This window comes from Psammomys obesus, unplaced genomic scaffold, assembly GCF_907164565.1.
Source record: "Psammomys obesus unplaced genomic scaffold, mPsaObe1.curated_primary_1811, whole genome shotgun sequence".
Taxonomy (NCBI): Eukaryota; Metazoa; Chordata; class Mammalia; order Rodentia; family Muridae; genus Psammomys; species Psammomys obesus.
In genome coordinates, this window is record NW_026590050.1 from 305324 (window position 1) to 323062 (window position 17739).

General features: G+C 45.7%; 2 protein-coding genes and 1 long non-coding RNA gene across 4 annotated transcripts in view; 2 read left to right on the forward strand and 1 right to left on the reverse strand.

Annotated features, from left to right (window-relative positions):
• Znf398 (zinc finger protein 398) overlaps positions 1 to 6035 on the reverse strand; it is a 16101-nt gene extending 10066 nt beyond the window's left edge. The window contains exons 1-3 of the mRNA XM_055605546.1: positions 5859 to 6035; positions 922 to 1355; positions 749 to 786 (exon numbers count right to left, since the gene is read on the reverse strand). Of these exons, the coding sequence (XP_055461521.1) occupies positions 749 to 786; positions 922 to 1355; positions 5859 to 5882 (496 nt within the window). The 5' untranslated portion in view covers positions 5883 to 6035. The remainder of the gene's footprint in view (positions 1 to 748; positions 787 to 921; positions 1356 to 5858) is intronic.
• Positions 6036 to 6262: 227 nt separating this feature from the next.
• LOC129675579 (uncharacterized) lies at positions 6263 to 13397 on the forward strand. The gene is made up of 3 exons (XR_008719957.1): positions 6263 to 6348; positions 7566 to 7633; positions 13358 to 13397. It is a non-coding gene; the product is annotated as an uncharacterized LOC129675579 (long non-coding RNA).
• A 34-nt stretch (positions 13398 to 13431) lies between these two features.
• The window catches only part of Znf786 (zinc finger protein 786), a 17326-nt gene continuing 13018 nt past the window's right edge, over positions 13432 to 17739 (forward strand). The window contains exon 1 of one of the 2 annotated variants that reach the window (XM_055605539.1): positions 13432 to 13486. Coding sequence is in view for 1 of the 2 variants with exons in the window: in XM_055605538.1 (XP_055461513.1) it covers positions 16927 to 16944 (18 nt within the window). In the remaining variant the exon portion in view is untranslated. Of the gene's footprint in view, positions 13487 to 16882; positions 16945 to 17739 lie in introns of those variants that run through there. The other variant, XM_055605538.1, reaches the window with a different exon arrangement.

The following is a 17739-nucleotide window of genomic DNA, read 5'->3' on the forward strand; positions in this document are numbered from 1 at the left end:
TTTTTTTTTTTTTTAATATATGTGCATAGCTGTTTTGCCTGCATTTGTATGCATGTCTGGGTGGACGGTAGAAATCAAACTATGGTTAAAAGCAGCTGCTCTTAACTGAGCCATCTCTATGTATTCCTGGCTGTTTTGAAACTGCTATGTAGACCAGGCTGGCCTTGAACTACAAGAGATAATCCTGTCTCTGCTAGGAATAAAGGCACACCCACCCCCAAAATTAGTTTTTTTTAATTTTTTTAAATTTTAAAAAGTATGTGTCTATAAAACAATGTATGAGTGAACAAGTATGTTTGGACACTAGGCATCTCGCTATCAAACAGTGATCATTAAAACTTCCTTTCCCTTTTATAAACTAGTCCTTCAGAAGACAGCACACTAGCATCTCAGGATGCTTGTTCTATAAATGACAGCCTAGACTCACAGATGACCCCTACCCCTTACAATAACCACATGACTATAACCCCATACATTGTCTTCCCTGTAACTTTTCACCAAATTGTCAACCAAATTCAAATGAACTGATTTAAATGATACTGAATTCAATTTTCTCACTGAGATTGTGGCAGACAGTTTAAGAAAGAGAGAAGTGACTCATCCAGATGCAAAAGTGAAAAAAAAGTTAAGAGAAAAAAATAAATTTGCCAGAGAGCCAGCTATAGATGAGAAAGAGTTTTCTCACTGGAAGCTTGACATTGTAAATGTATACTGAGCCACTAGTGTCCCAGGCCTGTAATCCTAATACTTGGGATGTAGAGGCCAGCCGTGGCTACATGACTCTGTCTCAAAAAAAGTAAAAGAAAAAAGATATCGTGAACACAGTTCTCAGAAACAAACACCTTCATAGTTCCATCAACCTAAGAAATTATAAGAGGAAATAAAATATCTAAGTACCTGACTGACTGACCCTCTTACTACAAATGTCTGAGCTCGTGATACCAGAAGAGGGTTATTACCTTTGGGATATCTCCTTTAATACCTGGGGGCAGCCGCAGGATCCAGAAGTTCCTATTTCTCAACAAGTTCTCCAGGTTCTCCAGCCGCCGCTGCAGCAGCCCGTACTCCTGCAGCAGGGTTCCCAGCACGGCCCACTTGCCATCCAGCTGGTTCCCAAGCTCCGTCACTGTCTTTTCACAGCCAGCTAGTTTCTTCTCTGCCGTCCCTGTCCTGCCTTCTAGGTGGAGGAGCCTCCGGCTGTGGACCTCCACCTTCCTCTCTATGGCCTGTACAGCAGCCACCACCGTCCACAGGGAGATGGCTGCGGTCTGCAGGTGTGCCTCATTTGCTGCTGGAGGGGTAGGAAGAGGAAGGGGCTGCAATGATGTGAGGCATTCCGAGTCCCATTCAGAGGTCTGTGTGCAATGGAAAGATGGGGCAAGACACTGAGAGTTAGAATGAATCCCGACTCTAAACCAAAACCAGATAAAAACTACTTAACTGCTGGGTGGTGGTGGCCCATGCCATTGATCCCAGCATTTATGAGACAGAGACAGGTGGATCTCTGTGAGTTCTAGGCCAGGGCTACACAGAAAAACCCTTTCTTGGGGGTGTGGACTACTTAACTGTCCAGCTGACATTAACCAAAATAGCTTTAGTGCAGCTTTATAGTGCCCGTGTCAGCCTTGTTGCTCTGAAAGCTGTTGGCATCAGAAGCCAAGGGAGCTGTTCATTCAAGGAAGAATAGGGAAAGACAGTGAATGAATAAATGGCTTAAGGCTGGTCTGGCCATTTCCTCTCTAAGGCGCAAACGTCGAGGTTGCTGTTGCCCCCTCCATCCCTGGAAAAGGCAGATGGACACAAGGTTTTTCATCAGGTCTCACTGACCTCAGGACGCTCTGACAAATCTCTTGTGAATTTATACTCTAGCCCTGTCTATCACCCAGTCTATATACTACAACTGTATCAATTAGTAATAATCGAACAAGCTGAGGGCGTTTAGTCTAGAGAAAATATGACAACCACTTTCAAACACTCGAGAATTAGGAAATAGAATATAGAACAGATTTGTTTAATCTTACACTATAAAACTCTAAAGGACAGATTAGAAAAATACATGGAAATTTTCTGACTGGTAACAATATTTGAATCAGATTTTTTTTTCCAAGTAAGTCACAGACTGTTTGTTCATTACTAAATGTACTCTGTAACAAAGAGTATCATAAAAGGAAGAAATCTATACAACACATAGGAGGTTAGACTAAGCCTAGACAAGGCCTAATTCTCTGAACCTGAGCAACCACTCTCTGGCCACAGCCTTCTATTTCCACATTATGCACTATCTTATTCTCATTTCATCTGCTGTCCAACCCATTATTTATAACTCTAGTCCTATGATGATTCCATTTGCTCATGGCTGCACACGGCTTTGCTTTCTTCCCTGCTTGACCATTTCAGCCACGCTTCACCCCATTTCACTCGTCTCTATGCCTCACTTACTCAGCTGACGTCCTACTTTGAATGAGCTGAATCACTGCCCCCCCTTTTTTGCTTCTACAAGCAGTCAGGTGAGACCTAAAAAGAAAACCACACACGAGGTGAGGTGCTTTCAGCACACACCAGCAATCAGTGCTCTGTGGTACACTGGACACTAAGTACCCTCCAGGCATTTACAAACTCTCAAACTTATGTACAACAGAATCACCTAGAAAATTGGGCAATTGGCTAGTGAGATGGCTTAGCAGATAAAGGCACTTACTGTCAAGCCTGATTATCTGAGTTCAAGCCCTGGGATCCAAATGGTGGAAGAAGAGAATCAACCCCCCCCCCCCAAGTTGTCTCCTGCACTGAGGAAACTGAGTCAGGAGAACTGCTGTGCCTTTGAGTCCAGCCTAGGATACACAATGAATACCAAGCTGACAAGGGCTACAATAGCAAGAGCTTAACCTCAAGTCCCGATCATTGACAGTGTAATCAGAGTACATATTTTCATTCCTTCGGTGTGTGAAGAAAATGGAGATGGTGTACTTTAAGCAAGGACTTGGGTGATGGATGCAGCATCTGCTGATTCAGGGAGCACACAGGGATGGCAGACACCTGTCCACATAACACTCCCACTCTACAGGGATGCCATGGTGTCAGCCAGGAGGGAGTGACACATGCCTTTATTTCCAGCACTAGGGAACCAGACGCAAGCAGATCTCTGTGAGGTCAGGGCCAGCCTGGTCTACATGTTTTCATTCTTTCTTAAAGGAAGAAGTTTCATCTTATTTAAAGACTTCTTTAAAGCCAGTCTCTCCACTTGTACTCTGAATACCAACCTTCTACCTTATAAGGTACATTAAAAAAATAATAATAATAGCAGGTGTGGTGGCATGTACCTTTGATTCTAGCACTTGCAGAGGAAGGACTATTTCTGTGAGTGAGTTTGAGGCCAACCTGATCTACATGTTGGTGGTTAGGGCTAAATAGTAAGACTTTTTCTCAAAAAGACTCAATAGTGGTAATAGTAGTTGTTGTTTTGTTTTGTTGTTGTTGTAGCACCAGCCGCAGCAGCAGTAAAAAAAAAGTGCTCAACCAGAAATGAGGCATCCACATCACTGCCCAAACACAAGGCTCAGGGACCATTGGAAGAAGCAGCACAGCAAGATTCTAAGACCCGAGGCTGGACTGGGGAGAAGCAGTTTTACTGAACTCGACAGGACTGCTGCACACACGAGCTTCCACCAGCTGTGGCTGCGTGCCTAAAATAAAGCTAGTCAACATTACAACACTGAAGGGGAAGAGGAGGTCCATGACCCCCCTCCCCCCGTCATAACTAGGGAGCTGTGGCAACTGTCCATTTTTTAAGGGTGTGGACCCTGGTGGGTCAACAACATTCTAGTGATTGGCCTACACCAAAGAGTGTATGAGAAACACAAACCAGACTCCATGGGCAGTGCCGGAAACCTTTGAGAAGAGGAGGGAGATAGACCTGGAGGGGACAGGAACTCCACAAGGAGAGAACAACAGAGCCAAAAACCCTGGGCCCAGGGGGTCCTGCAGAGACCAATACTACAATCAAGGACCATGCATGGAGAGGACCTAGACCCCCTGTTCAGAGGAGGCCCATAGGCTGCTCAATTTCCAAGTGGGTTTCCTAGTAAGGGGTACAGGGGCTGTCTCTGACATGAACTCAGTGGCCTAGTCTTTGATTACCTCCCCCTGGGGGGGTGCAGCCTTCCCAGGCCACAGAGGAAGATGATGAAGCTAGCCTTGGCTAGGGTCAGATAGAAGGGGAGGAAGTCCTCCCCTATCAGGGGACTAGGGAAAGAGCAGAGGGGGAGAAGAGGGAGGGTGGGTGGGACAGGGAGGAGATGAGGGAGGGGGCTGCAGTGGGGATACAAAGTGAATAAATAAATAAATAGATTTTTTTAAAAAGACACAAAACTGAGGGAAGCTGGTAAGGGAAGGAGGAGTGAATCTGGAAGGAATTAGGAGGAAGAGTGGGTTGAAAATGAATCAAAACACATTCTATGAAATTTCAAATAAAGATATTTTTAAACCATTTAGATTTATCTATTTTATGTATATTAGTGTCTCGCCTTCATGTATGGGGTGCCACCTGCATGCCTGCTGCCCTCAGGGGTCAGAAGAGGGTGTCGGATACTCGAGAGCTGGAGTTAAAGATTGTTGTTAGCCCCAATGTGACTGTTAGGAACCAAACGGATTACTCTGCAAGAGCAACTGGCGCTCTCAGCTGCCCAGTCATCTCTCAAGCCCCTAAAAACATCTTAAAATTAAAAAATGCCAGTATCTCCCAGTTCTTCTTCATAAAACAGACTTGCCCTGGTCAACACTGTAGCCACCGATTCCATGTGCTCACTGAGAACCTGAAATGTCAGTTCAATTCACTTTTGATCACTACTGATATGGTATTTTTGCATAAATTGAGCTAAATAAAAATTCACTGAAATTAACCTCTTTCTACTTTTTTCTTTCTTTCTTAAGACACATGACCTGGCTATTTGGCCAATAGCCAAATTTCTGATCTTCCTCTCTCAAGACCCCCAAGTGTGGGCCATCATGCCACCGTGGTGGTTTTACCTCCTAAACATGACTACAAGAGAATTAAAAGTATGTGCACAGTTTCCAGCATGTACCTATAGAATACATGATGGTCTCTATTATCTTTCTTTTAAGTTTTTTTTTTGGGGGGAGGGGGAGGCTTGGAAAAAAATTTAAGCTCCACGATTTGTATTTATATCCGCTCCATTTCCCATTCCACCCCACTGCTCCCCTCTTTTCTTCTTCCTTCTCTTAGCCACTCCTCAGCGGACCTGCCTGGCTTCTGACCCATCAAAACATCTCTGAGAGCAGACCAAAGGCTTCTTAGGTGGCAAACCCAAGCAACACTTTCCAGTGAGAACGTTCTGTTAAACAACCCTTCCCTCTCCCCTAATGGCTGTGTGCAGGGACTGTCCCGGTTGTGCCGCTGGCCCTGGCACCGGTGCGTGCACGGTGGGCCCAGCGCAGGCCTGCGGCAGAGAGGCACACGCACGACCGGCCGAGCCTACGCTCCGCCGGGCTTCCCAGGTCGCCGCAGGGCCTCGGCCTGTCCGGGCGCGCGCCGTAGCCCGCTGAGGGCACGCCTTGGCCGCCTGGCAGGTAGCTGTCCTGCGGCACCTGGCAACGACAGCCCTCCCGGCTGCAGAGGACGGCCGGTGGGCTTCAAAAGCACCTCCAGCCCGGTTCTGCGGGCTGACACGAAGCCCCACGGCGCGGTGGGCCAGACACAGCGGACCCGCGTCCCCGCGCACCCCGGCGCTGCGGTCCGCCGTGGCCCTCGGGGCGGGCGGCAAGGCCCGCCGCCGCCCCCTGCCTCCTCGCCTGCCCCCGAGCCCCGGCTGACGGAGGCGCCCGCGCACCGTCGCCCTTACCGGAGCGGCGGTCGCCTCGGCCATGGCCCTGAGCTGCCGGGTCCGATCCCGAGGGTCGCCGCCGCACGCAGGCCCGGCCGCTTGCCGCTCCACCGCAGACGGCGAGCAGCGGCCCCGCGTTGCCCGCACTGACAAGCCTGGCTTCCGGGAGCGCTGGGCCGCCGAGGAGCCCGGTAGCTCTGCAGCCTCCGCCGCACCGGCTGCAGCCGCCGCTCAGCTGGCGCTTTGTGGACAGCGAGGACCGCAGGCGCCGCGCCGGCCTAGACGCAGCCCCTCCGCCCGGTCCGCCCGGGCCAGCGCGCCCCCTGGCGGCCCGCCTGCGGCGCACCCTCCCGGAGGTCAGCTTCTGAGGTGGAGGCCCCCACCCCACCGATTTGGTTGATTTTCCCCGGTTCGTCTGAGAAGGCCCGGCAGATGCTAGGAGGTTTGAGGCCCAGGGAGCGGCGCGTGGGCTGCACGATAGCCCACTCGACTACCAACGTAAAAACGAGTGAGTCAGCTGGCAGTGATGGGAGCTGTATCATTCGTAGAAATTACAAACGGGTGAAGCCGATCACTCATGTTGGCACCAGAGACTCGGATTCGTTGGATGATCGCCTCTCTTGGGTCGCTTTCTCTTGGCTGAGAAAGGGGCTTTTTATTAAGATTTGTTCCTTTTCTTTTTATGTTTATGAGTGTTTGCCTACACTTGGATGTCTCGTGCCTGTGGAGGCCAGAAGAGGGTGAAGGATCCACCTGGAACTGGAGCTACAGACAGTTGTGAGCCGCCCTGTGGGTGCTGGAGCCAAATCCAGACGGTCTGCTGAGCCATCTCGCCAGCGCCGAGAAACGGCCTTTTTGAGGCCAACAAAAATAAAAGCTTTTGCTTAGGTCTGCTGGATCTGGAGTAAAGCAACAAGCGGGGACAAAGTGGTCTGTTTAACAGTCTGTGTGGTAGAAAGGTAAAAAACACAGTCATAGCTTTTCAGCACATCGCTCTTTTCAAACGGGTATGAATCAAAGTCTTCTCAGACCTGTATTTCAGTAAGTGAATCCAGTCAGTGCCCTCAGCAGTAGACGCAATTCCCGAGAGCATAAGGATCATGCCGTCGGGCCACTTCCGCTTGAGCATACTGTGGCATCTCAATAGTGCATTACCTTCTATGTAAGTTCATCCAGATAAACCCGAACCGTGGTGCATAGTGCATAGTTAAGAGATAAAGTCACCATTCTCTGAAACAGAACATTACTATAACGGAATGAACTTGAAGAAGATGGAGGAAGAGGAAAGAAAAGAAGACAAAAAGAAAGGAAAGAAGGAAGAAGGGGATAGAGAGCCTGACCTCGGGAAAATTACTTAGTAATTTTATTATTAAAAGTCATAATTTAAAACGTTGGCCTTAGAGGGCACGAACAAAGCCTGTTATGGTGGTACTTGCCTTTAATCCTAGGGAAGCAGAGGCAGGAAGTTTCTGTGAGTTTAAGGCCAGCCTGGCCTACATAGCAAGTTCCAGGCCATCTAGAGCTACACAGTGGGACCCTGTAATTTTCAAGTTCTCTATTTCTCTAACTGTTGGCTGCTTCTCTTGCTATTAAACGTTGACATTTGTATCACTAAACAACCCTTGACTTTTTATTTTTATTTACCTAGACATGTAGCCTAGGCAGTACAGGACAGCCTGAAACCCCTGATCCTCCCACCTCCTTACATATCGTCCTTCCTTACAGGTTGCATAAGACGCTTTCGGCTGAGCTCCACCAAGCCTCAGGACTCACTCTGCCTGTTCAAAATGACGGTAAGATCGCCAAGCTGTTAAATGTTTCCTCCACTAGCAAAGCAGTTCTCTCTCAACCTGTGATCCCCCTTGGGGGATCACACATCAGATATCCTGCATGTCAGATATTCATCTTATGATTCAAATGTAGCAGTAGCAAAATTACAGTTATGAAACCTCAACAAAACAATTTTATGGTTGGGGGTCACCATCACAGGAGGAACCGTATTAAAGGATCACAGCATCAGGAAGGTTGAAAACCACTGCTGCTCTTGCAGGAGGACTGGAGTCCTGTTCCCAGAACTACACGGCAGCTGGCAACCATCCGTAACTTTAGGCCTAGAGTTTCCAGTGGTCTCTTCTGGCCTCCAGCTCCTGCACTCACATGATGTACAGACACAAAAGCTCACACACATAAATAAAAAATAAATCTGAAAACAAGCAAATGGGGCTCAGTGGTTAACAGCACTTGCTGCTTTTGCAGAGGACTGGGGTTCTGTTCTCAGAGTTGACGAGGTACTGTTAGTCATCTGCAACTCCAGCGCCAGAGGATCCGATACTCTCCTCTGTCCTCCACAGTACTTCATGATCCTAACTATAGACATACATACAGGCAACTAAAACACCCAGACACAAAAAGTAAAATAAGTAAATCTTCTTTAAAAACAAACCTTTCGTGTACACTCACATTATAACACTGTGTAATCCAGCTGTTATAGGATTACGACAGCTGTAATCCAGGGCTGTCGTCTCAGAAAAGTGAGAGCACACGCTTATCCAAAGAACCCTAATGATTGTACTAGCCAGACAATTGAAACAGCTCAAATGTCTCACAGCAGGAGAGTGGTTGCTTAAACTGTTAAACCTATACCTTGGAAAATAAGATATCGAATACAACATACATCAGTATCAATTCGCCAGTTTTGATATTGTACATATTTTCTGTACAATCTTTGTAACTTCCTGAGTATCTGTAATTGTTTCAAAAGAGAAAGTTTTTTTTAATTAACATAACCAGCAAGAACTAAACCCAGTCTTATATAGCAATGATTATCTTCCCTAAATAATTTATCTCCTTTTAGATGGGATGCGTGTTCCAAAACTGGCTAGTCAATCACTCTCTTTGCTTTATATCTATGATTCTTTTGTCATGTTCTTCATTGTGTGGAACCATTTAAAGGTAGTCATAGATATCATCATCTATACATAAGCATAAGTGTGTTTTCTTTGTGTCTTTTGCTTACTTGTTTTAACTCTATGTATGTAAGTATTTGGCCTGCATGTATGTATGTCCTCCATGGGCATGGCTGGTACCTTTGGAGACCAGAAGAGGCCTGTAGTGGAAAGCCACCTGTGGCAGTCTTTTCAAAACTCTCCTTATTTGGGGTGCTTAGGCCTCTACCTCCCTTCCACCTACCCCCCACCCTTAAGTAGGAGAGAAAAAAGGTTAGTGGGGAGAGGAGGCCCAGGCCCCTTTACTCCTCCCAACTATTTAGGGTCAAGGGATTTCTTTAGGGCTCTATCCCTATCTCCATCAACCACAAACACAGCTAGCAGTCCCCTCTATGCTGTTGTGCCCTGAAGTATTTCTCTCTGTCTGTCTGCTCCAAACCACCACACGGTCCTGGTCTCTGGTCTCTCCACACTGCTACACGCCACACAGAATGCCACCACAGGCATCTCTTCTTCTCTTTATACTCATGGTCCTAGACCACGCCCCTCTCCATGCCACACGTGAAAGGCCTTTACCAGCTGGCAAAGATCATGCCCCATGTGTGACAATTAACAGGTGTGGACAAACTATAGCTTAACTAAAATCCCACACTTGGGATTAAAACAAAAACTTATTTACCTAACATAACTGAGTTTGTTAGGGTCTGAATCTCATAAAAAAAAGACCCCAGACTCACATAGAATGCAAATAGCAGAGAACAATAGTTTTTTGCAGAACTCCATCGTGATGGAGTCTCCACCCTGACAAAAAATGGTAAAGACCCAGAAATGGGCTTGCAGTCCCTATTTATAGACAGTCAGTTAGCAGAATTCCAGGGATGATTAGGTGATCTTTATCTTGAGTGGTAGGCAGCCAGCGAAGGGGTACAGGGCCAGTCCTGATTGGCCAGGAGCTTAGGGACTTTCCCAAGTAGCTCTGATGTAACTATATCTGGGCCAGCCAGACATTGGGGCTGATGCTGATTGGTTGCCCTTTCCCTGTAGTTTCTCTTTTTAGAAACTGAGACGCAAGCCTACTCAGGTAAAGTTAAGACTAGAGCCTGTCATGTAGTCAGAGTGTCCTGATGTTGGGTGGGCTAGAATTAAGAGCTCTCAAGTTTAAGAAAAAATAACAACTTTACAGAGGGCCCTTGGAACTGGAGTTACAATTGTTAGATGCTATATGGGTGTTGGGAATCAAGCCCAGATCATCTGCAAAAACAATGTCTTAGTTACTTTTTCATTGCTTTAATAAGACATAATGAACCAAGGCAACATATAGAAGAAAGGGTTTATTGGAAGCTTATGGTTTCAGAGGGTTAGAGTCATCATGGCAGGAAGCAGGGCAGCAGGCAGGCAGGTGTGGCACTGGTAAAATGGTTGAGAGCTTATATACAGATCTACAAAATAAGAATGGCCAGCATCTTTTGAATCCTCAAACCCTGGTTTTAGTGACAGACTTCTTTCAACAAGGCCACACCTCCAAGTCCTCCTAATCCTTTTTAAATAGTTCCACCAACTAGGTACAAGTATTCAAACATATGAAACCACAGGGGCTGTTCTCATTTAAACCACCACGAGCAACAAGTGTTCATAGACATGGAGCCATCTCTCCATCTCTAATTTTTTGTTTGTTTGTTTTTGGAAACGGGATATAGCATTGGCTGGCTTGGCACTCACTCTGTAGACTATGCTGGCTTCAAACTCAGAGAATCACCTCTGCCTCTGCCTCCCAAGTGCTGGGATTAAAGGCATGTACCACAACACCCTGTAGTGACAATTTTGGAATTTTAGTTTCTTTAAAAACATGAAAATATTATAGATCGTGTTTTCATTTTAATCCCAGGTATAGGGATGTGGGGCTTCTTCAGGCCATCTGCAGCAACTGACTATGATTTGTCTCATGCTCTAGCAGAAGCATGTTTTGCCAGCTGCACATAAGTTCTACAATTGTGTGACATTTGGAATTCTGAAAACTTTTGAGAGGGTATGTAAATGCTAGGGCCCTGAGAGGCAGGGTTGGTGGTTGTTGGTCATTTAGAGAGGTTGGTTGCAGTTGTCAAAGAAGAAACAAAAGAAAAGAAAATAGATTCAGGGATTTCCCTAATTCCTCTCTCCCCTCTATCCTTGTTTTTCTTCTATCTAGTGTTAGGAGGTAAAACCAAGGGGATAAAGGGAGGCAAAAAGGAGAAGCCACAAAGGAGCAAAGACCAGCTACAAGTGACACTCAAACATGGAGCTTGATAAAGAAAAAATGGGGGATTTGATTTCAAATGCCAAAGAGGAAATGGCAGGAATTTTTTTTTTTTTCAAGAGGCCAGCGGGGGGGGGGGGGGGGGGAATTATTGTAGCTGCTATAATTCCAGAGGGAATTTTCTTTTTCTTTTTTTTTTCCTTTTTCTTCTTCATATATTTTGTTTCAAAATAGTTTGAAAGAATGGCTGAGAAGTTGGAGAAATTGCAGGTGAAAATGGAGGGACCTGATGGGGGAAAACGGCTGAAATGGGTAAACAAAACGGATCACTCTACTCTTTCTATCTGAAAGGGTTGCAGAGTTGGCAGTGCAACTGAAGAAGTTGCAGGTGGAGATAGAAGCACCTGGGAAGTGAGGAACACAGGAAAAGAGAGAAGAAAAATAGCTCAGTCAAGAGAGCAGGAGTTTTCCAGTGGAAGAAAGAGGGAAAGAAACTGTGAACCAGGGTGGTCAGTGTTTACTCTATAGCCACTGAGTTGAAACCTACTTTAGTTCTTAGCATAACAGCTATGGCTCCTGCTGTTACCATTAGCATATCAGAAGCCGGTTTGCCTCCTTGTCCTCATCTTGAGTATGATGTAAAATTAAGTTCAAGTTCCCAGGCTCTACATGCCTGAGACGGGATACAATCCAAAAGTTCAATGCTTGCTGCTTAGAATAAAACAATAGATGATAAATACGTGTTCTGCTTGAATTAAAGATAAATGTATGTTCGGTTAGAGGTAAGATCGTTACATCCTATGTTCCTTACTCCCAGAAAGCTGGAAAGCCCCCAAGAGCTCTCCTACCCTAACTCCCTAGGTACCTAGATACAACACAATACACTTGGAACAAAACGGATCATGTTTAGCTAGTCAGAATGATGTAATGCTGCCTCCACCCCACTTCTAACAGCTGGGTACGTGGCTGTTACCTAGCTAAGGTTTTTCCTATAAAATATCTGCTTAGAAACAGACCGGTGTCATAGTCTGACTCCCAGATTATGTCCCAGACTGGTCAGTGTTTGTTCAGTGTTCAATAAACTTCCATCAGTCTGAGCCTGGTATCTGAATGGTCAGTGCGCAGCTATTCCTGAACCCATAACAGTCAGGTCAGAGAAAAGGTAAAAAAGCAAAACAATCTAATGAAACAGCTTGTTTTGAAAGAAAGGGTTAATCCTAACCAACCTTGCTGCCAGAGTTAGAGGAGGGTCCACCCAGGGTTACAAGATCACCATCAGCTTTCCCAGTACACAGCATATGCCCGCTAATGGTGTGGAACAAGGTTATGACTACATAGGATGACATCCTTTAGAAATGACAGATCTAAGGCAGCTTAAAGAGGCCATAATTTCATATGGGATGCAGTTATGTGAAACAAATTCTAAATAAATGGGCTACTCAAAATAGAATTATTTACTAAGACTGAAAGGGATTGGTAACTGCTGTACAATAGCCCAGTCTAAAGTTGCAATGGTTTACCTGGTGGAAGGAAGAAGCCATTGATATTGAACAGTGAAATACACTGAGGGGAATGAATATATGAATATAATAAAAGACCAGTTCCTGGGGGAAAGGTGGTATTCTGATATAAAAGAACAGATTCAGTTTGATGATGCTATTATAGAACAATGTTGTTTAGTGGCTTTAAGAGCTTGGGACAAGGTTGAGCCAAGAAAAAAGTCCACCTTGTTTACAAAGATTATACATGGCTCTGGAGAAGCCTTCATGGTTTTTGTTTGTTTTGTTTTGTTTTTGTTTTCATTTTACAAAGATTAGTCTCAGCTGTGAATAAAGTCGTATCAGACCCTGGTGCAAGGCAGGTGTCGATAGAGACCTTGGTGTTTGAAAATGAATGTAAAGAAAAAAAAATGTTATTAGACCAATAAAGGCGGGAGCAGCACCTATGCATGAATGGAGATGGGTTATGACAAATGTTGGTTCTAACATGTACCATGCCAGTATAATAGATCAAGCTAGTGGTTCCAACATCAAAATGCCTGGTGCTTCAATTGCAGGAAATGTGGTCAGTTTGCAAAGAGACTGGGACCAAGCCACCAAAGGTTTCAGATCTCAAAATGCCTGGTAGTTCAATTGTGAAAAATATGGTTATTTGTCAAAAAAAAAAAAAAAAAAAAAAAAAACATGAACAAGGCATCTCTAAGCGTAGTGGTTTTTCTAAATATAAACCAGAAAGAAAGCCTAGGGTTCCGGGATTGTGGAGGTGATGTGGCAAGGGTTTCCATTCAACTAAAGAGTGTATGTTTAAAAGAGATATTCAAGGTCATGTTTTACCTTTAGGAAGCAACCTTGGGCCCCGCAGCAAAACTTACAAGCCAAGAAGTAACATGCAGACAGAAAAACCTTCACTTGACATTGGAGATTTAATGCATGCCACTGCAGTCAGCATGACTCTAGACTTGGCCACAGGTAAACATTTTACTCTATTTCTAAAAGTTCAGTTTTATAAAATATCTACTGGAGTTTATGGTCCTTTGCCCTCAGGACGATAACTATGATCTTGGGAAGGATGGGATTGACTTCCCAAAAAGTCATTGTACACCTAGGAATTATAGATGAAGATGTCAAAAAAGAAGTTGAAATTATGGCTTACGTAAAAATATAAATGCAGTTTAATGTAGGTGGTGGGGTTGCTCAGCTGCTACTGTTTCCCTACATCAAAGGTAATGCTGCTCCAGTAGAAAGAACAGGAGGGTTTAGAAGTATTAAGAAAAAAATGTGTGTTCTGGCAAACAATTGTTAGTGACAAGAGGCCAAAATTAAAATTGCAAGTAAAAGGTATTGAAATAGACGGTTTGATAGATACAGAAGCTGATGGAACTATCATTTCACAAAAATCTTGGAATTCAGAAGGGCCAAAAGGTTTATACCCAGTTTCTAGGAATTGGAAAGTTATGTCAGATAAAATAGTGTAAGGTCATTTGTGAGCACAGTTTGGAGGGGCTGGAGACATGGCTCAGTGGTTAAGAGCACACACTCTTGCAGAGATCAGAGTTTAATTCCCAGACCTACAGCAGGCAGTTTTCTGTAACTTCAGGAGATCTGATATCCTTCTGATGTTCTCCTGAACGCGCGTGTGCACAGACACGTAATAATTTTTAAAATGATTTTTAATCATATTTGGTAAGCTTTTTGCAGAGTACGGTTCTTGAAACTATAGCTGCTTACCTAGATGGAACAATCAAGAATACTATTATTATTAGGCAGAGACCAGGGATATCTTAAGAAGACAAAAATGGCGGTTAGTCCTTCTGATTAACTTATGTATCATTCAAGTGACCCATCATGTTGTGGTAAAATGGGCTTAAGATCATGAGTCATTGAATTGTCCCAATCTTGTTTTCTGGATTGTTCCTTCTGGAAAGTTGGTTAGAACAAATAAGAAACATTTTTGTTTGGTTTGTTGGTTTGGTTTTCTGGAGACACAGTCATACTGTGTAGCCCTGGCTAGCCTGGAACTCTCTATGTTGACCAGGCTTGCCTCAAGCTCCCAGGGATTAAAGGGATAGGCCAACACATCTGACAAAAAAAAAAAAAAAAAAAAAAAAAAAAAAAAAAAAAAAAAAAAAAAAGGAAGTGGGTATGGTCCCCAAAACCCACATAATAATGCCAGGCATGATGGCAAATCATAACTAACTTATGTATAAATGCCAGGTGTGATGTGTCCTGCCTTCCTGAGGATGGAGGCAAGGTGGCCCTCCCGCCTCCATGCACATACATACGGATTATTGATTTACTTACTTTCCTATTTACTTATTAACTGAGTCAGGGTCTTACTACATTGCTGTGGCTAGCCTGGAACTCACTCTGTAGACCAAGCTGGTCTCAGACTTATAGACATCCTCCTGCCTCTGCCTCCTGAGTGCTGGGATCAAAGTTGTACACCACCACACTTGGTCCTCAAAGGTGTAAAGGTGTGCACATAAAAAAAAAAGGATAAGGGGTTGTGGAAATTGCTTAGCTGTTAAGAGCTCTTGCAGAAGACCTGAGTTGGGTTCTCAATCTCCATATGGCAGTTCACAACCACCTGTAACTCCAGCCTTATCTCATTTATGCCCCTTCCTCTCCTCTAGAGGGCACAATGTGCACAGACATGCGTACAGGCAAAACACTCAGATACTTAAAATAATTAAATCTCTCTTTCAAGGGAGGGGGTGCTGAGCATGGTGGCATGCATCTCAGATCCCAGCATTCTGGAGGCAGAGGCAGAGGCAGAAGCAGAGGGATCTGTGAGTCTGTGACCAGCCTTGGCTTACACAGTGAGTTCCAGGACAGCCAGGCAAATCCCTGTCTCAAACCACCGAGAGAGAGAGAGAGAGAGAGAGAGAGAGAGAGAGAGAGAGAGACATTCATCTGGTACGTTTATCTGGTTCAGCCCCTTGACCTGAGGTTCAAAGATGGAAACAAACCCATTATACTTAGAAAGTGGGGAACAAGTCAGAGGCAGTGGTGCGCACTTGTAGTCCCAGCATTTGAGAGGTGGAGAGCGAAGATTAGGAGTCCAGGGACACCCTCTGCCTTAAAGTGACTTTGAAGTAAACCTCACCTAAATGAGACACTGTCTCAAAAACAGACAGTTGGGGCTCTGGAGAGAGGCATCAGTGGCTGATTCCCATCGCCTACACAGCACACCCGGCTTCATAGAGAGACCCTGCCTCAATAAGGAAAAAAAAAAGTTTTACTATACATTTAAATTCTTTTTATTATTTTGTTAGGCAGAGCAGGTTGGGGGCATGGTTGGAGGGTGATGACACATGGAAGTAAGAGGAAACTTTGTGGAATCCTCTCTCTTTTTTTCACCTCTACATGGCTCCCTAGACTCAAACTGAAGTTGTCAGGCTTTAGCAGCAAGTTTTGTTTTGTTTTTGTTTTTTTGCCTACTGAGCCAACTCACCAGTCCTCACGTATATTTTCTAAAACAAATTATTCAAATAGTAAAACATATGTTGCTATTCTAAGCCAAACATACATGTACACACTGACCTAACCATTCAGGAGCTGTTTAATTTTTCTGTTTACTATCCCCAAGCTGTACATTTTTCTCTGATACTGCAGCCAGGCGCATCTAACACACCAGGAAACGATTTGAAGTTAATTGTCTGGGGAGACTGGCTGTCTTTCATTCTTTCTCCCTTTCTTACTATTCACTCAGTGTCTTACTCTCGTCTTGTGTTTCCAGTCCTCCCACGTCTCTTCTGTCTTTCTCCACCCATTCGTTTATTTCCCTTAGAATCTAAAGCTTAGATGCTGTGGCTGCTCTGTGCTCAGGCCTGGCCCACCTGTCATCTGCAACCCAAGCCTGAAGCCTGAGTGGCCACCCTCAATTCCAAGAGCTTCTCTGGTCAAGGGAGGAAATTCCGCTCATGCTGAGGTCAGTGGAAGGCTCTCTTTACGGCTGAACAGGATTTATGGCAAAACACGCACTTCTGACCCTGGCCAGGTGCACGCCCTTTTCCTAGTGGCAACCTGTTCCGAGGGGAGGCCCTTTCCCCGGCCATTTTTTTGCCAGTCTTAGTCTCCACCTTCCCGTCTTTAGAGATGGACCTTGTGAGCCCATTCCTTGTCGCAGACCCGCTCTGGAGGTCTCAGCCTTCCCTCCCCTCTCCCGCGTTCTCTTTTTGTCACTGCAGAGAAAAGGCGGCTGCGGCCCCGCGAGGCTCCAGTGCGGAGCCGCTCCGCTCCTCCTGCCCGCAGGGGGCGCTGTGGGGCAGAGGGACGGCTTTGCTGCACCCGGGTCCCGGCTGGCGCTGGGTTTGGGGCGCGTGGGGGCGGTGGCCCGGGTCGGGGCGGATCGGATGACCGCGGTGTCGCCGGGGCTGGGGCTCAGGCTGGGCGCGTCCACGCTGGTCATGGCCGGACCCGCTCGGGTAAGGCCCCGCGCGGACCGGGCTCAGGGCTGGGCGGGACCGCGGGCTGCGCGTGCCGCGGCGGCGGGTCCTCTGCAAAGCGGGGTCCGCGGCGGCGGGTCCCCTGCAAAGCGGGGTCCGCGGCGGCGGTCGCCTGCGCCACCGTCAGGCTGCGCCTTCACAGCCTTGTCTCGCGAACAGAGCAAACGCCCTCGGGTGCGGGCGGGGTTCCGAAGGTTTGCAGCGGTGTCCTGCGGGGTAACCAGGTCATAATTTAGCCGCACACGGGCGTTCATTGCGTTCACGTTGAATTTTTGAGTGAAGGACCTCACGCTAGGAGGGTAGAAAAGGACAGTAAAATCTGCATGAGCACGCTCTGTTCGATTATTTCGTGTTTTGCTGAAATCAGGGTGTAAATGGGTATGGATCGTTTTATTATGCTGTTCTAACTGCTCTGATAAGCATTCTTGATTATTAAATAAGGCTGGAATAAAACACCCTGTACATTCCTAACAAATGCAGAGTTTTTCAGAATTAACTATGTAGAAGACAGGTAGCACGTTTATAAACAGAATTTTGAGTAAATGGAAGATGGCCATTCCTGTAGATGAAAAAATAAACAAAACATTTTTCCAATTAGCACATAAATCCTTTTCAGTTTTACGAAATGACAGATATTTGTGAATCTATTCAAAATAGATAATAAGGCTCAGTTGCGAAAATCAGCAGTTCTCCCTAATCCAGAGGACATTAACTAACCCCGCAGATGCCTAACGCGGAGTATAGTGGAAGCGCTGATGGAATACTTGACCATTT